The sequence below is a fragment of the Hibiscus syriacus genome, unplaced genomic scaffold (assembly GCF_006381635.1).
Source record: "Hibiscus syriacus cultivar Baekdansim isolate YM2019G1 unplaced genomic scaffold, ASM638163v2 tig00110383_pilon, whole genome shotgun sequence".
Classification (NCBI taxonomy): domain Eukaryota; kingdom Viridiplantae; phylum Streptophyta; class Magnoliopsida; order Malvales; family Malvaceae; genus Hibiscus; species Hibiscus syriacus.
This window is the reverse complement of record NW_024062714.1, coordinates 2387799-2411821: the sequence shown is the minus strand read 5'-3', so window position 1 is coordinate 2411821 and position 24023 is coordinate 2387799. Positions and strand designations below refer to the sequence as shown.

At 31.8% G+C, this 24023-nt stretch overlaps 1 protein-coding gene across 1 annotated transcript in view; it reads right to left on the bottom strand.

Annotated features, from left to right (window-relative positions):
• Window positions 1-22366, bottom strand: part of LOC120121848 (MADS-box transcription factor 23-like) — a 42784-nt gene extending 20418 nt beyond the window's left edge. Inside the window, exons 1-2 of the mRNA XM_039141146.1 lie at window positions 22278-22366; window positions 21872-22093 (exon numbers count right to left, since the gene is read on the bottom strand). Coding sequence (XP_038997077.1) covers window positions 21872-22053 — 182 coding nt within the window. The 5' untranslated portion in view covers window positions 22054-22093; window positions 22278-22366. The remainder of the gene's footprint in view (window positions 1-21871; window positions 22094-22277) is intronic.
• Window positions 22367-24023: the final 1657 nt, after the last annotated feature.

The window sequence follows — 24023 nt, the reverse complement described above, 5'->3', positions numbered from 1 at the left end:
TTGAGGAGAAAGAATGGAAGATGATCAATAGATTGACATGTGGTACTATTCGATCGTGTCTTTCTAGAGAGAAGAAGTATGCATTTTCTAAGGAAACTTCTGCAAGTAAATTGTGGAAGGCACTAGAGGAGAATTTTTTGAAGAAAAGCGGTCAGAACAAGCTTTACATGAAAAGGAGATTGTTCCGCTTCAACTATGTACCAGGTACCACTAGATAACATTACTAGCTTTAATCAGCTGGTGGCTGATTTGATGAATATGGACGTGACTTTTGAAGACGAAGATCTGGCTCTGATGTTGATGGGATCACTTCCTGATGAGTTTGAGTATCTTGAAACTACTCTACTTCATGAGAAGGTTGATGTGTCTCTTAGTGAAGTAACTGCTGCCTTGTATAGTTATGAATTGAGAAAGAAAAACAAACAAGAAAACACAAGTGTCGAAGAAGAAGCTCTTGTTGTTAGAGGTCGTTCGAAGAGTTAGAATAAAGGAAGGAGAGGGAGATCGAAGTCAAAGTCCAAATTGAGCAAAGATGAATGTGCCTTTTGTCGAGAAAAAAGGCACTGGAAGAAAGAATATCCCAGGCTAAAGAATAAAGGCAAACCTGAAAGGGGAAAGGTTGTTTCAGAATCAAATGTGGTCGAGTATGATGATGCAGATTCAGATTTCGCATTCGTTGCTACGCCATCAACCATCTGTTCCAATTCATGGCTGTTAGATTCAGCTTGTAGCAACCATATGACCTCCAATAGAGAATGGTTCTTTGATTTTAAAGAACTAAAAGGTGGAATTATCTACACAGCAAATAATTCCCCTCTTGACACACTTGAGATTGGTTCAATTCGCTTGAGGAATCAGGATTGATCAATCAGAACCTTAACAGATGTCTATTATGTACCAGATTTAATGAGAAATCTCATCTCTGTGGGAACCTTAGAGTCAAAAGGTTTAGAAGTGAGGGCAAAATATGAGATTATGAGGATTATCTCTGGTGCACTGGTGATAATGAAGGGAATCCGAAAAAGAAACAATGTGCATTACTTTCTGGGTAGTACAATTTTTGGGATAGCAGCAGTGGCAGCTTCTACTGATGAACAGGAGTTAGAAGAAACCAGGTTATGGCACAGGTTATGGCATATGCTCTTGTGGCATGTTGGTGAAAAATCCTTGAAATTGCTGATAGATCAAGGATTATTGAAGGGTGCTCGGGCTTGCAAACTAGTTTTTTGTGAGCATTGCATCAAAGGGAAGAAGACGATGATGGAATTTGGAACAACAATCCATGATACTAAAGGTATTTTGGATTATGTTCATTCAGATGTATGGAGGTCTTCCAAGACAACTTCATTAGGAGGAACACACTATTATGTCACCTTTGTTGATGATTTTTCCCGGAGAGTTTGGGTGTATACAATTAAGACAAATGATAAGGTGCTAGGTTTTTCCTTAAATGGAAAAAGATGGTGGAGACTCAAACATGCAGAAAAATCAAACGTCTCCGTACAAAAAATGGTGGAGAGTACAAAAATGATCCATTTCTAAAAGTCTGTGAAGAAGAAGGTATTGTCAGGCACTTCACTATCAGATATACACCACAACAGAATGGGGTGGCAGAGCGTATTGTCTAATGCTAGGTTAGGCAAAGAATTTTGGGATGAGGCTTTGGTCTATGCTTGTCACCTTGTCAACCGCTTACCATCGACTGCTATTGGTGGTAAAACACCATTAGAGAAATGGTTTGGAGAACCTGCTACAGATTATGATTCCTTACATGTGTTTGGTTCCACTTTATATTACCATGTTAAGGAGTCAAAGATGAATCCAAGAGTAAAGAAGGTGATCTTTATGGGGATCACCTCTGGTGTGAAAGGTTATCGTCTTTGGTGTCTAGAAACAAAGAAAATAATCTTCAGCAGGGATGTTACCTTTGATGAATCTACCATGTTGAGAAAATGTGACTTCAGAAAAATTGGAGCAAACAGGTGGAACTCCCAAACAGGTGGAGTTTGAAGGAAGCATAATTGTCCCAGCTAGTAAAGAAACTGATGTTGACTCTCCTATGGTAGAAGAAGAGTCAGATGAAGAAGAGGTTCAGACCCAAGAACATCCACAGCAACATGAATCAATTGCACTCAGAAAGGGAAAGATGACCATTAGACAACCTGCTCGTTATGTTGATATGGTCTCTTTTGTATCACCAATTGCAATTGATGACGTTCCTGCCACTTTTAATGAAGCAGTCCAAAGTTCAAAACATAAAAAGTGGAGGATCGCCATGAATGAAGAAATGCAATCCCTTCAAAAGAATCAGACGTGGAAACTAGCTAGTCTTCCGAAGGGAAATAAGACAATTGGGTGCAAGTGGGTATATGCAAAGAAAGATGGATTTCCTGATAAGAATAACATCCGCTACAAAGCAAGATTGGTGGCTAAAGGCTACGCTCAAATGGAGGGAGTTGATAATAACGAATTATTTTCTCCAGTTGTAAAACATTCCTCCATCAGAATTTTGTTGGCTTTGGTAGCGCAGTTGAATTTGGAACTAGTTCAGATGGATGTAAAAACTGCATTTTTACATTGAGACTTGGATGAGGAAATCTACATGACTCAGCCAGATGGATTCAAAGTTGCTGAAAAAGAAGAGAAGGTGTGCAAATTAGAAAAATCGTTGTACGGATTGAAGCAATCTCTGAGGTAGTGGTATAAGCGATTTGACAAGTTTATGATAGGACAGAAGTTCACAAGAAGCAAATATGATCATTGTGTGTATTTACGCAAGCTACAAGATGGATCCTATATATATCTTCTTCTTTATGTTAATGATATGTTGATAGCTTACAGGAGTCAGACAGAATTTACGAAACTAAAGACTCAATTGAATAGGGAGTTTGAGATGAAGGATCTTGGTAAAGCGAAGAAGATTCTAGGTATGGAGATATCAAGGGATAAGAAATTGGGGAGGCTTTGTTTGTCTTAGAAAGAATATATGAGGAAGGTATTAAAACGTTTTGGCATAAATAAGAAGTAAGAAGTCAAAACCAGTTAGTACACCTCTTGCTCCTAATTTCAAGCTCGGTGCATCCATGTCACCTAAGGATGATGCAGAATGGGAATACATGTCAAAGGTTCCGTATGCAAGTGTTGTTGGTAGCTTGATGTATGCAATGGTGTGTACGAGACCCGATATTTCACAGACAGTTGGGGTTGTGAGAAGGTATATGCATGATCCTGGAAATGAGCATTTATAAGCTGTGAAATGGATTCTGCGGTATATTCTGAACACCGTAGATGTTGGTTTGGTCTTTCAGCATGACAAACAAGATGGTCAGTGTGTAGTTAGGTATTGTGATTCAGACTATGCAGGTGATTTGGACAAGCGTCGATCAACTACTGGTTATGTGTTTACATTTGCAAAAGCACCAGTCAGTTGGAAGTCCACCTTACAGTCAACAGTGGCTTTGTCTACTACAGAGGTAGATTATATGGCAGTTACAGAGGCTATGAAGGAGACAATTTGGCTTCAAGGGTTGCTTGGTGAATTGGAAATGGAACATAAGCACATCAAAGTGCACTGTAACAATCAGAGTGCTATTCATTTAGCAAAGAATCAGGTTTACCATGCAAGGACGAAGCACATCGATGTTCGATATCACTTTGTACGAGAGATTCTAAAAGCTGGAGTCATAATCCAGAAGATTCGGACCACTGAGAATCCTGCTGATATGTTGACAAAAATGGTAACTGCGGTCAAGTTTAAACATTGTTTAGACTTGGTCAATATTGTTACAAATTGAAAGATGAATTTGTAGATACTACTGAAGATTGGATTTTTGAGAGATGTGTGTGGAATTTGCCAAGGTGGACATTTGTTGGTTTTTTGGCAAATTTTGAATCCCATATTGGTTTTGTATAAGGAGGAGGGGAAATTCTTTTGTTATAAATAGAGCCTTCCTTCTCCTTAGTTTATCATCCCACAAATATAAGCATTCTTCTATATTAAAGGCTATTTGTACTCTTTCTCTCTCTTTGTAATATTTCCTCTATTAGTGAAATATTATTTTAGTAGTGTTTGAGGACGTAGGCATAATTTTGGCATAACCTCGTTAAATTTTAGTGTTCTTTTTATGTCTATTTAATAGCTATTTTTGGGTATAGTTGTTGTTAATTATTGTCCTATTAAAATTATTTGTCTTAGTAGTTCTGTCTAAGGAGAGTGGGTTTTAAGAGGGACCATTGTGACCCCTCCACTCTTTCCTGAGAATCTACCTTGGGTGATTTTTAGTACAATTATTTTCACACTAGTCACATAGATAATAGTTTTCAAGGTGAATTTATTATTATTGGTGGAAATTAACCCGAATTCCACAACATTGGACATATCTAATGAAAGATAAATATGAAACTTGTAAGATCTTTAGACACTTTTTTCAAAATGATTAAGAGTTAATTCTAACGTAATATTCGTAACCTCAAATGATAATGGAAGTAAATATTACACGTTAGATTCTACTTCGAGGAGAAAGGGATTATTCATCTTAACACATGTGCTGACACACCTGAGTAAAATGGGATAACGTAAAGGAAAAATAAACATATCCTAAAAGTTGCAAGGTCGTTATTATTTTTTATTAATGTCCCAAAATATTTTTGAGAGAAACAGTTTTTGTTGTCGCTTATCTTATTATTAAGATGCCTAAAATTTCAAAGGTCGGGAGATGTCATTGAAAAATTCCCACAATTTAAACTTATTTCATCCAACCTTCCCTTGAAAATATTTGGGTGCTCAACCTTTGTGCATGTCCATTAATAATTTCCAATCAAACTAGATCCTGGGTCCATTAAATTTGCCTTTATTGGTTATTCACCTACTAGGAAGGGTTACAAATGTTACCAATTACAAAAAATATATATATATCTATCCATAGCTGTCACATTTTTGTAACATAAACCATATTTCTTCACGTCTGAAATTCAGGGAAAGATTTTTAAATGAATTTTAGTGTTTGACATCCTTCAACAAATTCTACCCACTCCCTTGCCCCAATGACCCCACACTTCCACAAAGAATCTAAAGTCTTTCACTCAAAACTTCACAAAAAACTTAAACTCCATCAAAGAATCGACTTAAAATAAGATTACCGTGTATCTATACAGGGAGAGAAAGACCAATCCTAGGTGGAAAAAAAGGAGGTTTGCAGTTCTCAGTCCATAATCAATAAGTAAGACTCTAAAGGACCCTATCCGAAAAAAAGGAGGTTAAGGAAAATGTAAAGCCCCTAAAAAGAATCAACACTTGGATTCTGATTGAGTTGCCACTAGGAAAGAAAGTAGTAGGTTGTAAATGGGTATTTACTGTCATATTTAACTTGGATGAGAGTGTAAAGAAGTTCAAAGCAAGATCGACAATAGTGTAAACCGAAATCACACCAATAACGATGAGTCGCGATTGCAATTTAACAGGTAGCGGTAGACATGCACAAAGTCGGATTTAAATTCGATCCGGATCGGATAAAAACCGATCCGGTTTTCTCACCTAGCCAAAAAACCGGATTTTAAAAAAACCGGTATGGATCCTAACCGGTTTGGAGGGTCGGATGGTGTAACCGGTTTCGATTTGAAAAAAATCGATTTTTTTAAAAAACCGGTTTTTAATCCGGTAAAAAAACTGGTCGTCCAATTTTTTCCCAAACCGATTATATTAACGGCTAGTTTTTTAAACCCCAGACCGGATTTTTTTGGGATAAAAAACCGGTTTTTTATCCGGTTTTTCAAACCGGTTTTTAATCCGGTAAAAAAATCGGTCGTCCAGTTTTTTCCCAAACCAGTTATACTATCCGGTTTTAAAATTCCGATCCGGTTTAAAAAAACGGTTTTTCCTAAATCCGGTTTCGGATTTTTTTGCGCAAATCGGATATTCGGATTTTTGTGCACCTCTAGGTAGCGGCCAATCGCGACAATAGCATACCATTATTCCGCTACTTTTTCATTATTTTAATTTAAAAAAATCAACTCACTTAAAAAAAATTCATGATTGCGATGCCCCCAATGACCGCAATAGCATCTGTTAAACCGCAATCGCGATAAATGCAACACTGTTGAAAATGCGAATGCTAACGCAATCTAAATCCCTAATGCTCGTAACCACGAAACTTCAGAAACCACACCAGCTATACCTCAGTATTAAGTTTCTGTGATGGAACAAGAGACTGATTTTTGTTTTTATAGAACACCAATAAACAAGATTGTTTCCAAGGAAAACACAATATAGACCTTCTATCATCACTATTACTCACCCAATCCGCATCTACAAAAGCTCATAGATTAAGAGTATTAGTAGAAGCATGAAATACTAAGTGATGATCCATAGTGCCACTCAAGCATCGTAGAATACGCTTTACAGCTAACCAATATAACTCACATGGCTGATGTATGGTATTGAACAACTCCTCCAACAATATAAACACCCACCACACTTCGATAAAGTTGTGGGACGTCAAGAGGGCGACCAATATCTTGATTTAACTTGGGTGACGAAATCATAGGAGTTAAGTTAGGCAAGCATCACTCATATTTTCATAATTTAACAACTCAAGAATTATTGTGTTGACTTAACACCAATATTTCTTCACTATGCTTAATCTCAAGTCCAAGAAAGAAATTCAACTTTCCAAGATCTTTTAGAGAAAATTCTTGGCCAAACCATATTACCATTTCTTCAATCAAGTCATCAAATTCCCCGGTGATAACGATATCACCTACATACGTTAACACGTACAAACAATGATCACCACTATATCGAATGAACAAGGATGCATCGACTTGTGTTCCTGTAAACCAATACTAAACAAGAATGATCGAGATGTAGAATTCCAATTCCTAGGTGCATGCTTTAATTATTATAAAGCTCTCTAATTTGCTCACAAATTGTTCACCGGTAGAAAACTTTTTCTAGATGTAGAATTCCAATTCCTAGGTGCATGCTTTAACTATTATAAAGCTCTCTAATTTGCTCACAAATTGTTCACCGGTAGAAAACTTTTTCTCAGATCTTGGTGTACCATGTACACACACTTCCTCAGCCAATTCACCATTGAGGAATGTATTGTTAACATCAACTTGTCGAAATTTTCATTTATTATGAACGGCCAAAGATAATATTATGTTTCCGTTGGTTACATATGCTAATAAGATGGAAACTGCTTAAAACTCCTATGAAATCCCTAAAGCGAAGGAAAGATGGTGAATATCAAAAGTTAGTTGAATAACTAATCTACATATCCCTTAAAAGAGTAGACATTGTCTTTTCGGTAAGTGTTGTATGTCAATCAGGAATGATTCTAGGGAAGAGCAATTTGAAGTGGTATGCAATATCTTGAAGTATCTTAGGATGACACCCGAACATAGCCTCATTTTCAAAAAAAAAAAAAAAAAGAACAAAAAAATGGAAATATATCGGATGCAGGCAGAGTTGGCAAAGTATCAGTTTATTTTGCTTTTAAAATGAAGAAGAGGACAGCTCTTTGCAATATCCCTTTGATTATAACACTTAAAAGATGAAACTAGTATTTTTTAGCAAACACTAAATCAGTATCAACTATTTTTTAACATTTACCATTTGCAGTTACAGAGATAGTTAATAATTCTGCTAATATAAAATATTTTATAATGATATTTGTCTAACCAAAACATTTATTTCTTATATAATTTTGTAATATTTTATGCATTTTGAGGATCGATCCTTCATTCTCATGTTCAAATATAAAATGGGTATAAATGTCAAAATGAAAATGAGAATTAAATTTTTTACTAAACTAACCAAGATGTAACTTGTTTAGCATTATTATGCAAGGCATATTCCACTCGTTTCTAAAGGATGGAGAAAATGCCCGTAAGCAGACAGAATGTTCAACGAACCATTCGTGAATCATTCAGATGGAAGTTTGTTTATGCTCGTTTATTTATTAAACAAACGAACATAAACAAGATTTTATGTTTGTTTAATTAAATGAACGAACACGAACAAAATGCTTGTTCGTTCATTTACGTTCGAAAAACGTTCGATAATTTTTTTGTTCATTTATGCTCGTTTGTTTATGTTCGTTCGTTTATGTTCTCCAGACTCGTTTGAAATATAAAGATTTAATAAATTTTAACCTTAAACCCATTAATATTTTTAAACTCAATTAATTTTAAATGCAAATAAAAAGTACTCAAATCAATTAAAGAAAATATAAATCCTAAAAAGTTCTTTTTTTGCTCGACAGATAGTATTTTATTAAAAAATAATAATTGTCTAAATCCGAAAGTGAACCTCGTTAAAAACCTTCCTAATCGTAAATGAAGGAAAAGAGAGTACACACTTCGGGATGAACTAAATACAAGAATCCTTAACAAACCTCTGCACATAACCTCATAACCACAGTTTTAATCTTAACCTCTGCACATAACCTCATACTGCACATATATCATACAAAAATTTAAGGACTCGAGTCAAACTTGAAAATAAATTCACTAATTACTAAAATTTTGAGTTATTCGAGTTGCATTTAACAACTCGATTTGAACTTGAATTTTTTTTAGTCGAGTCGAGTTTGTAAAATTACAATTCGAAATTAATTCGAATCGAATCAAAAAATTCGATTTTTCAAGTCGAGTCGGGTTTTATTCATCCCTACCTATGAATTCCCGCTTTATTAAGATGATCTACCCTTACGCGCATTATTCTTAGTTCAAAAACAAAATGAACTCTCGCAATCTCGCTTCCAAAGACGTTAGCCTGCAATGAATTTCTCAGGAGCGATTTTAATAGCTAAGACTTTCGCATAGTCCAACCCTAAGGACGAAGCACGTCCCGAAAACATAGCAATAGTAGCCCCTGCTTCTTTTAAGAACTCCCTCGCAGCTCGTCGATTTCTTAATTAGCAAACCCAACGACGATGAATTTCAATAGACCAACCTTTGGAGGTGACCTTCTCAAATCCGTATTTCCTCATGACTAACCACCACTAAGCATATACGAAAGACAAAAACCAATTGACCTCTCCTAATAATTGAGCTTGGGAGCAAAAGCATGAAGACCTAGAGGGCTACAAAAGCGATTAACAAAGAATCGATATCCTGCCGCCTTCAAACAGACACAAGGCTCTCATGATTTGCCTTAAATCCATTTACATCAATCCCATCTACTGTAACTGAGTTCTCCGAATTAATCGAAAAAAGCGATGCCATCCACCAAAGTGATTTGAACTAGATAAATCCTAAAATTATTTGAAAAGAAAAAAAAAAACTCTCCTCAATTATAAACCCAATTAATTTTATGTTCGTTTATCATTTAAACGAACAAGCATGAACGGACACAAACAAGCTAAATTTCTTTCATTTAGTTGTTAATGTTTGTTCATTTAAAATTAAACGAACGGACACAAACGTACCATCGTTCGTGTTTATTCGGTTCATTTACAAACCTACAGAAAAAACACGCATCAATTCATCAACCTCTCTAAGAAAGTATACATATGAAATTATGCATATAAGGATGGACTGAGGGGCTCGATAGGACAGTCCTTTTCTACAAATTTTAAATTCTTTATATATATATATATATATATATTTCTATTAATAATATGTTTTGTTCCCTAAAATTTTATGAGTTCACACTCATTAAAATATTACAAGTTCTTTCCCCCAACATAAAATCTTACTTTCATCTCTAAACGTATACAATGAAGATTCAGTACTACAATTGTCATATTTTCTTTATTTTCTCTACTCAAGAACAGTTATTATATTCCTCTTATATACATTTTAAAGTATCTCTAAACGTATACAATGAAGATTCAGTACTGCAATTGTCATATTTTCTTTATTTTCTCTACTCAAGCAAAGTTATTATATTCCTCTTATATACATTTTGGATTCCTTACTAGATTCTAAGACTTAAAATTCTCTTCACTTTCATACGAATACGGAAATATACCTTCACTAGAAGCTCATAATTATCATAAATCGCTCTTGTACGGAAATGCATGTATAATACATGCTGAGCCTATTTTGAGAATGCTTCATATGCAATATATATATATATATATATATATATATATATATATATGAGAAGAATCCAGTAAAATTAGAAAATTCTTGAAATTTTCCCACAACATACTTTTATCTTTGTCAACATAAATAACACAATTTTTTTTTCTTTTTAATCCTTTTTATGGGTAATTACTTACAAGTTTTAGTCTTTATTTTATGGGTTTTATGGCTTGTTACGTGGATTTAATCAATCTGATTCGATTCAAACAAGGTTAGCTAGCAAGTCTAGCTCTCAAAATATGTCAAATTTAATTTTAGCTCTTGAATAAATATTTAAAAATTTAGTTAATTATGCTTGATCAAAAAGTTTTTTCAGTTATATATATTTTTTCATATAATTCATAATTTGAAATGAGAAACTTAACCTCTTTAGTTTTAAATCTCATTAATTCTACGAGTTTAATGTTTCTATTACATTCTCAATAAGTTAAATGGCTCGTGCTTGGAATAAAATTTTAAATCATTTCAATATATATTAGTTATTTTAATTATGGTACTCTAATTCATATAAAAATCACGTAACCAACTTTCCTTATGATTTTTTTTGGTACAAAAATATTTAGGTCATGGTGGCTCCCCAGTACAGGGCTAGGGCACACCTAAAACTCAATTGAGATTTGCGTAGGAATTTATAGATTGTTAACCAAGAGTGACGGTAGTAGGATTCGAACTTGGCCTTACAATATCAAAACCTTGAATCCCAACTAAAGATGACAACAGGTCGGGTTAGGGTTGGGTTTTTTGACAACCCGACCCGAAAATACGCATCCTCTACCCAAACCCGAGCCGACTCGAAAATTTATATCTTCCACCCGACCCGAAAAATATATACTCTCCTCCCAACTCCGACTTGACCATAATTTTTAGTGTCTAAATCCGACCCGACCCGATATAAAATAAGGACTTAATTTAAAAAATAATATAAATTTAAAGGAAAATATATTATTATCCTCGGGTCGAGTCGAAATTTTTCACCCTCCACCCGAACCCAACCCAACTCGACCTCATCCCTTAAAAAAACTAACTCGACCCAAACCCAATTTTTTTAAGAAAGAATTAAACCCTATTAGGTCAGGTCGGGTTGAAACCCGTCAGATTCGAGTTAAATTGACATCTTTAATCCCAACCACTTGTGTCAATACTCGTTGACACCAACTTTACTTATGATTTTTAAGTATTAAACATTTTTATATCATTATAAAAAATATATTGTTTGTAATATTAATATAACATTACAATATCTAAATTTAAGATTTTCTTATTCAAATTGTTTATTGTATAATCAAATCAAGTTTGGATAACAAAACAATATTTTGCTTGTTTTAAGTCCAATCCAACTCATAAAACCTTATAATTTTTATTAATATTAACAAATTACTTTTTATTATTTAAAAATAATTTTATAATTTACTCTATAATAATTATTTTATAATAATTTATTTTGCTTATGAATCTGCATGCTCCAGCCCCTTAATTCTAGTGTGGGCATGAATTCCTATGGTGTTTTAATTTTTTTTTTTTGTTCTGGATTTTCGATGGAATTTTTTTTAATACTTGCCTGTCTTTATAAGGTTCGTTTAATTTTAGAAAATATCTTTTGTTTTTATTTTACTTTTATTTTTAGAAAATAATTATATTTTTAATATTTTAAAATTTAAAATACATTTGATTAATAAAAAAATAATAATAGTGAAATATATTTAGCATCTAATTTTTTAAATAGAGAGGAACAAATAATTATTAAATTTTAAATTAAAATATAATTGTTAAAAGTTTTCATTAAATAAATTTAAAATGTGAGTTACACAAATATAAAACAATAAAGTTGATGAGAAATTTCATAATACAAAAATTATTTTAGTTTATAATAAGAATATAATGTTAATGCATATTGTAAGCACTAACACACAAAAGTGTCATTAAAATAAATATATATTTAGAGTATTTAAGGCCCTTAAAATTTTTTAAGACAAAAAACTTGTCTAATAGTTCACAAAACTTACATGGTAATATACAATATTAATATAACAGTTCATGATATTTTTGTGAGAGTATACGATGAATGATGTGACGGATAGAGCTTAATTCATTTTTTGACGGATGGAATAATTGATTTTTTAAAAAAGTTTGATGACTTATTTAATTTTTTTTAGAAAAATTAAGAAATTATTTGTATTTGAAATATAATATTCAATATATTAAAAGAAAAAAACTAAAAAATTAAGTTATTAAAATCAGTTTAATGACCACAATGAGTGTAAAAAATGTTCAGGGACCATATTTATTTTTTGAAAAAGTTTGACGGTTTTAGAAATTAAATTAAAAATTTGTTGTTAGAAGGATTTGAACTCATAAAAATTAAGTTAAAAATCTAGATATGTGTTTTCTTATATTTAAAATTTTCAAAATAATATTAATGAAATACTGAAAATATCATTTTTATATTTTCATATTTTCAATTTTTTTATTTTAGTTTTTCATAAATTATTTTCTAATTTTACAATCAAACATATTTTTTTCTTAAGGTTTTCTATTTTCTACGAAAAATAAAAATCAACATACCACTTTATTTGCTTAATATGCACTTTTGTTCCAATTGATAAAATCTATAACACACCATAAATATGCAAAATCTCAGTGGCAGATGCAAAAAGGCTCTAAGGTGGGCACATGCCCACTATGAAATATGAATTTTTTTTATGTTAGTTGTTGTTCATCCTAAAATTTATAGTGCCCACCCCATATGAAAATTTTATATTATTATTATATATGGGTTCAGTCAAAAAATATTTCTAGATCTATCACTGTTTAATCTACTAAAAAAACTAATATTTTAGGATAGCACCTACAACAATCCTAATGATCACGACCAAGATGGATCAAAGGAGAATGGGTCGGGGCAGTCGCCTCCTAAAAATTTAAAATTGTTAGAAATCAAACTTACTTTTCCACAGTCAAACATGGTGGCTATAAAGAAAAGGAAATGGAAGCAAGTTGACATTGTTTATGCTTAACTATTAGCATATTAAATGTGCCAAATAGAGCAACTTGCATTTCAATTAAGAAAATCAATAATGGATGCAACACGTATAATACTTATTAATTAAGTAATAATTGGCAAACAAAATTTCATCACGACAAGAAAGAAGAATGACGGCAAGAAAGAAGAATGGCGGCAGAGAGAAGTTGAGAAGCATCTAGAGTAGTTCAAGACGGTTTATTACATCTATATATACGGCTGTTCTAGTTTAGTTTAATATGCAACACAAGTGAGAAAAATAAAGGCTAAGAAAAGTCAAATGAGAGATAGCTTAGCAAAGCTATGAGAGAAAATGTGAAGCTTAGCAAAGCTTAGAATATTGAGGTTGTGTTTGTAAACTAGCCACAGCTAGTGTTGTAGTATTGTAATATTGGGGTAACGTCGTTGCAACGTATTTTACCTCCTATTAATAATAGTTCGAGTTATATAAATTACTCGAGAGTCCACCTACGCTTCCAACAAGTAGTATCAGAGCTTGGTTCGAGTTCAACGTGGTGGAGAAGATGGCCAACATAATTCAACCTTAAATTCCGAGATTGACAAAGACGAATTACGGCAATTGGAGTATTCAAATGAAGGCGTTATTAGGCTCCCAAGATTGTTGGGATATCATCGAGGATGGTTACACTGAGCCTGAAAATGCAGCAGTAGAAGCAGCCTTGGCCAATGAAGAAAAGAAAGTATTGAAGGAATCCCGGAAAAAAGATAAAAGAGCGTTGTTCTTTATTTTTCAAGGAGTAGACGAATCTACTTTTGAAAAAATTTCTGATGGGAAGACCACAAAACAGGCGTGGGAAATTCTGCAAAAATCTCTACAAGGTACCGAAAAAAAAAGAATGTATGCTTACAAACTCTCAGAGCTGAGTTTGAGATGTTAAAAATGAAAAATACAGAAAACATCGATGATTATATTAGCCATGTGAAAGCGGTCGTGAACGAAATGAAAAGAAATGGTGAATCACTCGACGATGTTAGAGTGATGGAAAAAATTTTGCGGTCATTAACAAGAAAATTCGATTACGTGGTAGTGGCAATCAAAGAATCGAAAGATTTATCCCAAAATTCGATCGATGAGCTTGTGGGTTCACTTCAAGCCCATGAGCAGAAACTAAAACAAAATAAAGATTCTGAAAATTTGGAGCATGTTTTACAAAGCAATATGAATGTCAACGAAGGAGAAGCTAGCAACAGCTACACACGAGGTCGAGGAAATCGTGACGGTTATCGTGGAAGATACAGAGGAGGACGAGGAACTCGTGGACTTGGTGGTCGATCATATGACACCGTTCAAATAACTGAAAACAATCCAACATCAGGCCGTGGACGAGGATTCAGAGGCCGAGGTAGGGGCATATATCAACAAGGAAGTAAATTACAGGTACAATGTTATAATTGCAATAAGTATGGTCATTATAGTTATGATTGTAGATCTGCTCCTAAACAAGAAGAAAGAAATAACGTAGCAGCAGCTCAAAAAGAAAAAATTGAAAAATCTCATGTATTCCTCACTTATAAAGGAAATGAGGAATTCTAGAAAAATATTTGGTATCTTGATAATTGTGCCAACAACCATATGTATGGTCAAAGGGAACTGTTTGTAAAATTAGATGAAACAGTTCATGGGCGAGTAACGTTCGGAGATGACTCGCACGCAGAACTAAAAGGAAAAGGCGAAGTCATGATTACTTAAAGAAATGGAGAAGAAATACATTTCAGATGTTTATTATGTACCTGTTTTGAAAAGCAATATCATCAGTCTTGGTCAACTTCTGGAAAAAGGATATGAAGTGCAGATGAAGAATCGCTCGCTTGCTATCAAAAATAAAGAAGGAGAATTGATAGCCCAAGCTGATATGACTCGAAATCGTCTCTTTACAATTGATATCGAGTCGGGAGAAGTCAAGTGCATGAAGATCGCGATCAAAGATGATTCATGGCTATGGCATCTAAGATATGGACATCTTGGATTTTCTGGTTTGAAGCTATTATCAAAAACAAGCATGGTGAAAGGACTACCAGAGATCAACCCTCCAAATCAATTATGTGAGGCTTGTATCAAAGGAAAGCAACATAGACAAAGCTTTGAGGTTGGTAGATCCTGGCGTGCCCGAAGACCGCTGGAGATAGTACACACAAATATATCTGGTCCTTTTGATAAATCATCTCTTGGAGGTAACAGGTACTACCTAACTTTCATTAATGATTTTAGTAGAAAATATTGGTTTTACATCTTGAAAGAAAAGTCAGAAGCGCTGGAAAAATTGAAAGAATTCAAAGCAATGGCGGAAAAACAAAGCGGTCAATATTTGAAGATACTCAGATCAGATAGAGGAGGCGAATATACATCAAAGTTATTTGAAGAATTCTGTAAAGAGCATGGCATCATCCATCAGCTGACAGCCAGAAACACGCCACAACAAAATGGAGTTGCAGAAAGAAAGAACCGCACAATCCTGGACATGGTAAGAAGCATGATAAAAGGCAAGCAACTACCGAGAAATTTTTGGGCTGAAGCAGTTCGATGTGCAGTTTACCTATTGAACCGATGTCCAACAAAAAGCGTGAAGTATATGAAGCCAAACGAAGCATGGAGTAGTCAGAAACCAGGAGTTGGACACCTCAAGATTTTTGGATGCATCGCATATGTCCACGTTCCTGAACAGACCAGAAAGAAGCTTGATGAAAGAGGAGAAAAATGTATTTTCATTGGCTATGATGAAAGAAACAAAGCTTACAGATTATATAATCCTCTTACCAAGAAGGTAATAATTTCAAGAGATGACGAGTTCGATAAAGCAGACTATTGGAGGTGGAGCAAAGAGGAAAAGAAAGTTGAAGGACTATTTTTTAATGAAGATAAAGATGATGAACAAGTTGATGATCAAGGTCCTCAGCAAAATGTGCCATCGTCCTCAAGCAGCAGCAAAGATACTAGTAACATAATAGAAGATTCTGAAGCACCTCCCACAGATGTTCGAAGATCTACAAGAGAGAGAAGAATGCCAGAAAGGTACAACGATTATGAATTAAATAATATTTCACTATTCAGTCTCTTTGCAAAGAGTAATCTCATAACAAAATCAATTGTAGAAGACAAGTGGAGAATAAAAGCTTGGAATGGAAAATCAAGTTTGAGGGGAGTGTTAGAAATCAAACTTACTTTTCCACAGTCAAACATGGTGGCTATAAAGAAACGGAAATGGAAGCAAGTTGACATTGTTTATGCTTAACTATTAAGCATATTAAATGTGCCAAATAGAGCAACTTGCTTTCGATTAAGAAAATCAATAATGGATGCAACACGTATAATACTTATTAATTAAGTAATAATTGGCAAGCAAAATTCCATCACGGCAAGAAAGAAGAATGGCGGCAGAGAGAAGTTGAGAAGCATCCAGAGTAGTTCAAGACGGTTTATTACATCTATATATATGGGTGTTCTAGTTTAGTTTAATATGCGACACAAGTGAGAAAAATAAAGGCTAAGAAAAGCCAAATGAGAGATAGCTTAGCAAAGCTATGAGAGAAAAGGTGAAGCTTAGCAAAGCTTAGAATATTGAGGTTATGTTTATAAACTAGCCACAGCTAGTGTTGTAGTATTGTAATATTGTAGTATTGTAATATTATAATATTGGGGTAACGTCGTTGTAACGTATTTTACCTCCTATCAATAATAGTTCGAGTTATATAAATTACTCGAGAGCCCACCTACGCTTCCAACAAAAATTACTATATATTTTTAAAAACATTCTATATATTTTCTATTTAAAATTTGTTTTCATCTTTAAATTTTTATAAATCTTTTATTTCCTAAAATTTTAAGAATTTTTCATCTAATATAAAATTTTACGTCTGCCCTTATCTAATCAAACTACGATTGACGCATAGCCTCTACCCAAACATAAGCAATTATATGTACTGTACAGTATCTTTCGGGAACCGTAGGTCATGGGCTATTGTTTCAATCCTCATCTTCATAACCAGAGATTGTTAAGTTATTCAATAAATTAAATAAAAAAACTACAAAATTAAGTTATTAAAAATCACTTTAATGAGCACATTGAATTAAAAAAAGAAGTTGATGTACCATATTTATTTTTTTGAAAAAGTTTGATGGTTTTAGATACCATTAAATTAAAAAATTGTCGTTAGAAGGATTTGAACTATAAATTAAGTCAAAAATTTAGATATGTTTTTTCCTATAATTTAAAATTTTCATAACAATATTAATGAAAATACTCAAAACATCTTTTTTATATTTTTTTATTTTTGTTTTTATTTTACTTAAATTATTTTTTTAATTTTACAATCAAACATGATTCCATTGTTTTCTATTTTCTAAGAAAATGAAAATGAAGTGGTTTGCTTAATAAGCACTTTTTGTTCCAAATGATAAAATCTATAACATATCATCAATATGCAAAATCTCAATGGCGGATGAAATCTATAACATATTATCAATATGCAAAATCTCAATGGCGGATGTAATCTATAACATATCATCAATATGCAAAATCTGAGTGGCGGATGTAAAATGGGCTCTAGGATGGATACATGCCCACTCTAAAATCCAAAATTTTTATGTTAGTTGTTGCTCATTCTAAAATTTTATTGTGCCTACCCCATATGAAAAATTTCTATTATTATTATATGTACTTATTCTAAAATATTTCTAGATCCTCAACTGTTTAATCTACTAAAAAAACTCATATGTTAGGGCAACACCTACGCAAACCCTAATGATCATGAGCGGGAATGGAACAAAGGAGAGTGTGGAAGAAGTTACCCCTAAAAATTTAAAATTACTATATATCTTATATTTTTCTATGCATTTTCTATTTAAAATTTGTTTTCGTGCCGTGAGAGTTTATAAATTTATTATTTCCTAAAATTTAAAAAAATTTCCCTCTAATATAATCAGGACAACATTGGCATATATTTTGTTGTAAACAAGGTAAATCAGTTGACGCATAAGCCTCTACCCAAACATTGGAAAGCAATTATATGTATTCTACAGTATCTTTCGGGAACCTTAGGTCATGGGCTACTGTTTCAATCCTCATCTTCATAACCAGAGATTGTAAACTATGTACCTATTGTATATCAAGCTACAGTTATATGTAACTTCTTCCACCCCAGCTAAACTAGAAAAAGTTGAGAGTTCACTTTCCTGAAGTGCTGTAGCATGACTAGACGTAACAGTTATAAACTTAAAAACTAAGTTGAATCTTGAACAAGGGTTTTATCATCGTTTAATGAAAAAAAAAATACACAAGCATTTATTCTTTCATCTTCTTTAAATCTTTAGTTGCCATTATACTCTCTTGTATGTTCATTTGATAAGATAATGAGATGTTTGTTCAATGATTGCTTGAAACGTCATCATCTTCAGCAAATTTTCTAATAGAAATAGAGTGACTACTGGCCGCAAATCGGTTGGACAGTGGACTGCCAATAGGGGCTCCAGTGGGTTTGTCTTTGAAAGTGGCATAGAAATCAAAGTATTGCTTTCACTAAATTTAAGAAGACAAATCACGAATGGAGAAAATTTTCAGCAGACCAAGTTATTCTGTTATATAAAACAAGTGCTCTAATTTACAGGTACAATTATAGACTTTTTAGACTAATTTATCATCTTAAACTGTATTTATTTATAATTTTATCTTAATTTTATTTCAATTATTTAGACAACACATATCTTTTACTTTAGTGTTATGAGTTAAGTTATACTAGTTTGATTCTCAACAACAACAAAAGTTATACTAGCTTGATAAAATAATTACACAAAAAAATATATAATGATATGTGTGTGTGTGTTAGTTAACAATTAAAATGAAATCATTTTATTTAATAACCAAAAAAAATCTTTCTCGTGTAGTTTTATAACTTTTATACATTTTGAGGATCAATCCTTTATTCTCATGTTCAAAAAAATGAAAATGAAAATTAATTTTTGAGTATCTTGTTTAGTAGTATTATGCATAGGGCTGAGCAAAATTTAACTCGACTTAAAAAATATTTAATTTTTTTGACTCAAATCAATGCTAAAAAACTCTAGTCAACTAGAATTTCATAAATTCGACTTGAGAAAATTTAAAATAAAGTTGGATTTATAACATAGAACTCGTCGGCAATGTACATTCCACTTGTGCCTAAAGGATGGAGAAAAGCATACATCCATTCATCAACCTCTCTAAGCAAGTATATATGAAATGACGTGTACAGCGAAGATTCAGTTCTCCGAGTTTTCTTTATTTTCTCTACTCAAGCAAAGTTATTGCATTCTTCATGTATACAGTTTGCACTCCGTATTAGATTCTAAGACTTATTATTGTATGGAAAGGCCATGCATAATACTACGTTAACAAGACAAATATACATCTCCAATGATATACTGATATATGCTGAGCATATTTTGAGATGCTTCATATACAAATACTCATATATGCGTACGAGAAGAATAAGTTTATACTAATGTAAAATTGGAAAATTCATTTCTTGAATTCTCCCCATCACATAATTTATATTTTTAATTCACCCACTTCGTATTATTTTCCTTTTAAATATTTTCTTATGGGAAATTACTTACAAGTTTCAATCTTTATTTTATGGGTTTCATGATTGGTTACGCAGATTTAATCAATCTGGTTCGGTTCAAACAAGATTAGCTAGCAAGCCTAGCTCTCAAAATACGTCAAATTTAATTTTAGCTCTTGAATAAATATTTTAAAAGTTTAGTTAGTTATGTTTGATCATAAAGTTTTTTCGGTTTGATTTCATTTTATATAATTCATAATTTGACATAAGAAACTTAATACTAACATCATTAGTTTTAAATCTCATTAATGTTACGGATTTAGTGTTTGTATCACATTCTCAATAAATTAAATGGCTTGTAATAGGAGTAACAGTTTAAATCATTTCAATATATAATATAAACTTTCATTTTTAGTGCATGTAAAATAATATATATATATATATATATATATTATTTTATTTAATAGTATAGATTTTTTTAGTAATGGTTCTCTATTTCATTTAAGTAAATTACATAACCAACTTTACTTTTGATATTTTAAGTATTAAACATTTTCAATCACTCTAATCGATATATATTTTAAATTTTTAAAAATTTAATTTTTAGTTTTAGTTTTTTATATTTATTTTTTATGTTTATATATTTTAAATTTTAAATATGTTTTTCAAAAAAATTATATAAGTTTTTGAACTTTTAAAAAAATCATTTTGGCCCGTGTAGTTTACCCTTAGTTTTAAATCTCGTTAATGCTACTGATTTAATATTTGCATCACATTCTCATTAAATTAAATTGCTCGTAATAGGAATAAAACTTTAAATAATTATAATAAATAGTATAAAATTTCAATTTTAGTGCATGTAAAATAATATATATATACAGGCACACTATTAACTATTTTATTTAATAGTCATAGATTTTTTCAATAATGGCACTCTAATTCATTTAAATAAATTACATAACCCACTTTACTTGTGATTTTTAAGTGTTAAACATCTTTATTTTGTTATAAAAAATTATATATTGTTTGTAATATCAATATTGCATTATAATATCTAAATTTAATATTTTCATATTCAAATTGTTTATTGTAGAATTAAATCAATTTAGGATATCAGAAAACATATTTTGCTTGCTCAAAGTCCAGTCTAGCACATAACGTTTTATAATTTTTATTGATATGAACAAATTTTTTTATAATTTAAAAATATTTTATAATTAAAAATATATAGTTATTTTGTAGTAATTTTATGTTACTTATGAATCTGTATGCTACAACCCCTTTATTCTAGTCCGTTGCATTAATTCCTATGGTGTTTTAATTTGTTTTTGGAATTTCGATGGAACTTTGTTATATACTTGCCTAGTTTTGTTACTTTGTTCGCTTAATAAGCACTGTTTGTTCCAAATGATAAATTTTGTTACATACCATCAAATTGCAAAATCGTCGAGTTTTTATACCAAAATAACTTAGGCTTATACATAGATGAAATATATATATATATATATATATATATATATATATATATATATCATCTATATAAAAAGTATCAGGTAAAATGTACCATAAAAAAGTATCAGGTAATGGAAGGTGCAAAGTAATAGTAAAAAGAAATTAGAAAAAAAAACATTGTAATGATGTTTAATAACGTGCTATTTAAGCCCAGAATTTAGAGTTTATAAGAAGTGAAGAAATACAAATCATTAATCACTTGACTTCACTAATTCGACGAAAACATGGTAATGTTAAGTCTACAAACTATTAATATCATTTGTCCAATTAAATATATGTATAATTGTATTCATTTGCAACCCTTTTAATTGAGGATAAGTGTAATTGTGTTACTAAAGAAGAAGAAAAATGAGGGGCTCCTAAAGTTTAAAGACGATATTTTAGCAAAGAATTCAGGTGATCATATACACTTTTTTCTTATATGGTTTCAGTTTTGGTTTGGATTCCCATTGCTTTTAGGTTTATGAAGCAACAAAAGATTTAAGAACAGCTTATACTCTACATGCGATATCTTCAAGGGTGTTCTTTTTTTAATCTTAGAACTATTAAAATTTACGTGCATGTTAGAGAGGAGACCTACATGATTATCTCTTTGTAAATCTGAAACACTCGTATATTTTCTCGGAAAATAAATAAATTAATTTGTAAAACAAAGAGAATGATAGAAAAAGAAGAGAAAATGGATCTGACCTGGAGCTGGCGTAATCATAGAGCTTGGCAGTGTTGGAGAAGATGATCAATCCGACTTCAGCATCACAAAGGATGGATAATTCGCTTGCTTTCTTCATTAGCCCACCCCTTCTCTTCGAGAAAGTCACTAGCCTGTTTGTTGAATTCTCTATTCGTCGGATCGCTATCTTCCCTCTTCCCATCCCCCAAAATTAGGGATTTCTCTCCTCTATTCCTAAATGTCTTTTTCCAGATTACAGACCGTTAAACTCATCAAATCAACGCCGAAACAACAACAAAAATCAAGATGAACAGATATGCTAAGAACAGTAAAAGTTGATCAAATGAAATCAAATCAAATCAAAGTGGAAAAAGGGAATCGTGAATTTATTTGCGGAGAAATAATAATAAAGGACAAAAAACTTACTTGTTTTTGAAGCTAATTATGAAGAGTTGGACGGAGAGACGCAAGGCTTTTCTTCCTATTTTCTCTGGAAAATGCCTATATAAGGAAATCAGCAAAGTGTTTTCAAAAGCGGTTTTTCTAGCCTTAAAACCTCTCTTCTTAGGATCACAAAACATGGAGCTCAATACCGCTTTGGCAGTTTTCAATCTGGAAATCACTTGTAGGTCATTTTGTCTACTCGCGTCACTGCCTACACATCTCGCTACTCGCTCATTTCGCGCTGACTTCTGCTGGGTGAATAAAATAGAGGGCTAAACTACGAATCTAGTCATCAACCTATTCTTGAGATTTCGTTTTGATCATTCAAATATTTTTTATAATTATATCTAAATTTACAATTTCATTTTGATCACTCATCTTACAAAAAACCATAATAATGGTATGTCACCATAAGGTAATAACCGCCATCATGAAAAAATATTTAAAAATGACACGTTAGTAATTATGTTTATTTTTACTGTAAATTACACATTCAGTATCACAACTATTACTTTTGTTATGTTTTAGTCATCTAACTATTTTTTATAAAAATTATACATAATATTTAGTTTTGATATCATTTTGATCACTCGTCGTTAAAAATTAACGGTGATATTTGTGTATAATCATAAATAATATCATGTCTTTGAAAATTTTAAAAAAATGCCACATCAACATTTTTGTTTATCTTTTAATGGTGTGTGACCTAAATTAAATTAAAATGTAATGTTAGTTATGTTTTTGGAAAAAAATAGTTGGGTGACTAGAACAAAACAAAAATGTAACATTATATATATATTTTTTTTAAAAAGTAGTTGTTTGACCAAAGAATAGATGGACAACTAAATACATAATTTACCCTAAAACAAAGTTTTTTATTAAAAAACTATTTTATATTAATTTAAAATAAGTACAAGATAATATTTATTCATAAATAATTATCTATCATTTAACATTAAATGTTCACTCTGTCCGAACTTAAGTTTTAAGGAATAACAACTATTCATTTAAAGTTGGTGTCGCAAAAGAGGGATAGATTTCATAAGAACAGATGTCGCTACAATAGAGCGAGTACCAAAATGGCATATTCGAGTAAGGTGAAAAAAATATCCTAGGATTTTCAGAGTTGTCAGTGTGGGGAGTGGAAAGCACTGTAGTATGTGTGACGTACAGGCATACGGCATATTAGTTTATTAAAACGCTGCCCGTACACTCGTTTTATTTTTTTCTATGCGTCTTTGTTTTCTTATTGGATGGAGAGCGGATCGTTGCGGTGCCGACACGTGTATCGATTTCCTTGGTGGACGTCAATTGTTTTCACATGTATACTTGTGTTTTAGTCATTTCTTCATCACTAAGTTGGAAGGTTTGGTAGGCAAACCAAAATTATTATAAAATCTTATCCCTAATCATAATTAATTATTATTGCTATAGTAAATCCTTCTTGTTTATATATTAAATATCTGACAATTTCAAGTTGATAATGCTTAATATTCATGCTTATTAGTTACTTTCAGGGGCAAAACTAATCAAATTGTCAATATTTTTTTATATAATTTAGAATTAATACAAGAGATTATTTATTTACATACTCTCACATGATTGAGAGATATAAACTATATTATTATTCAAATTATGAATGAGCTTATAATTTATATCATACAAATTAAATAACATCGACTTTAAGAAATATAAAAAATAAAAGTCAAAAAAGAAATATAAAAAATA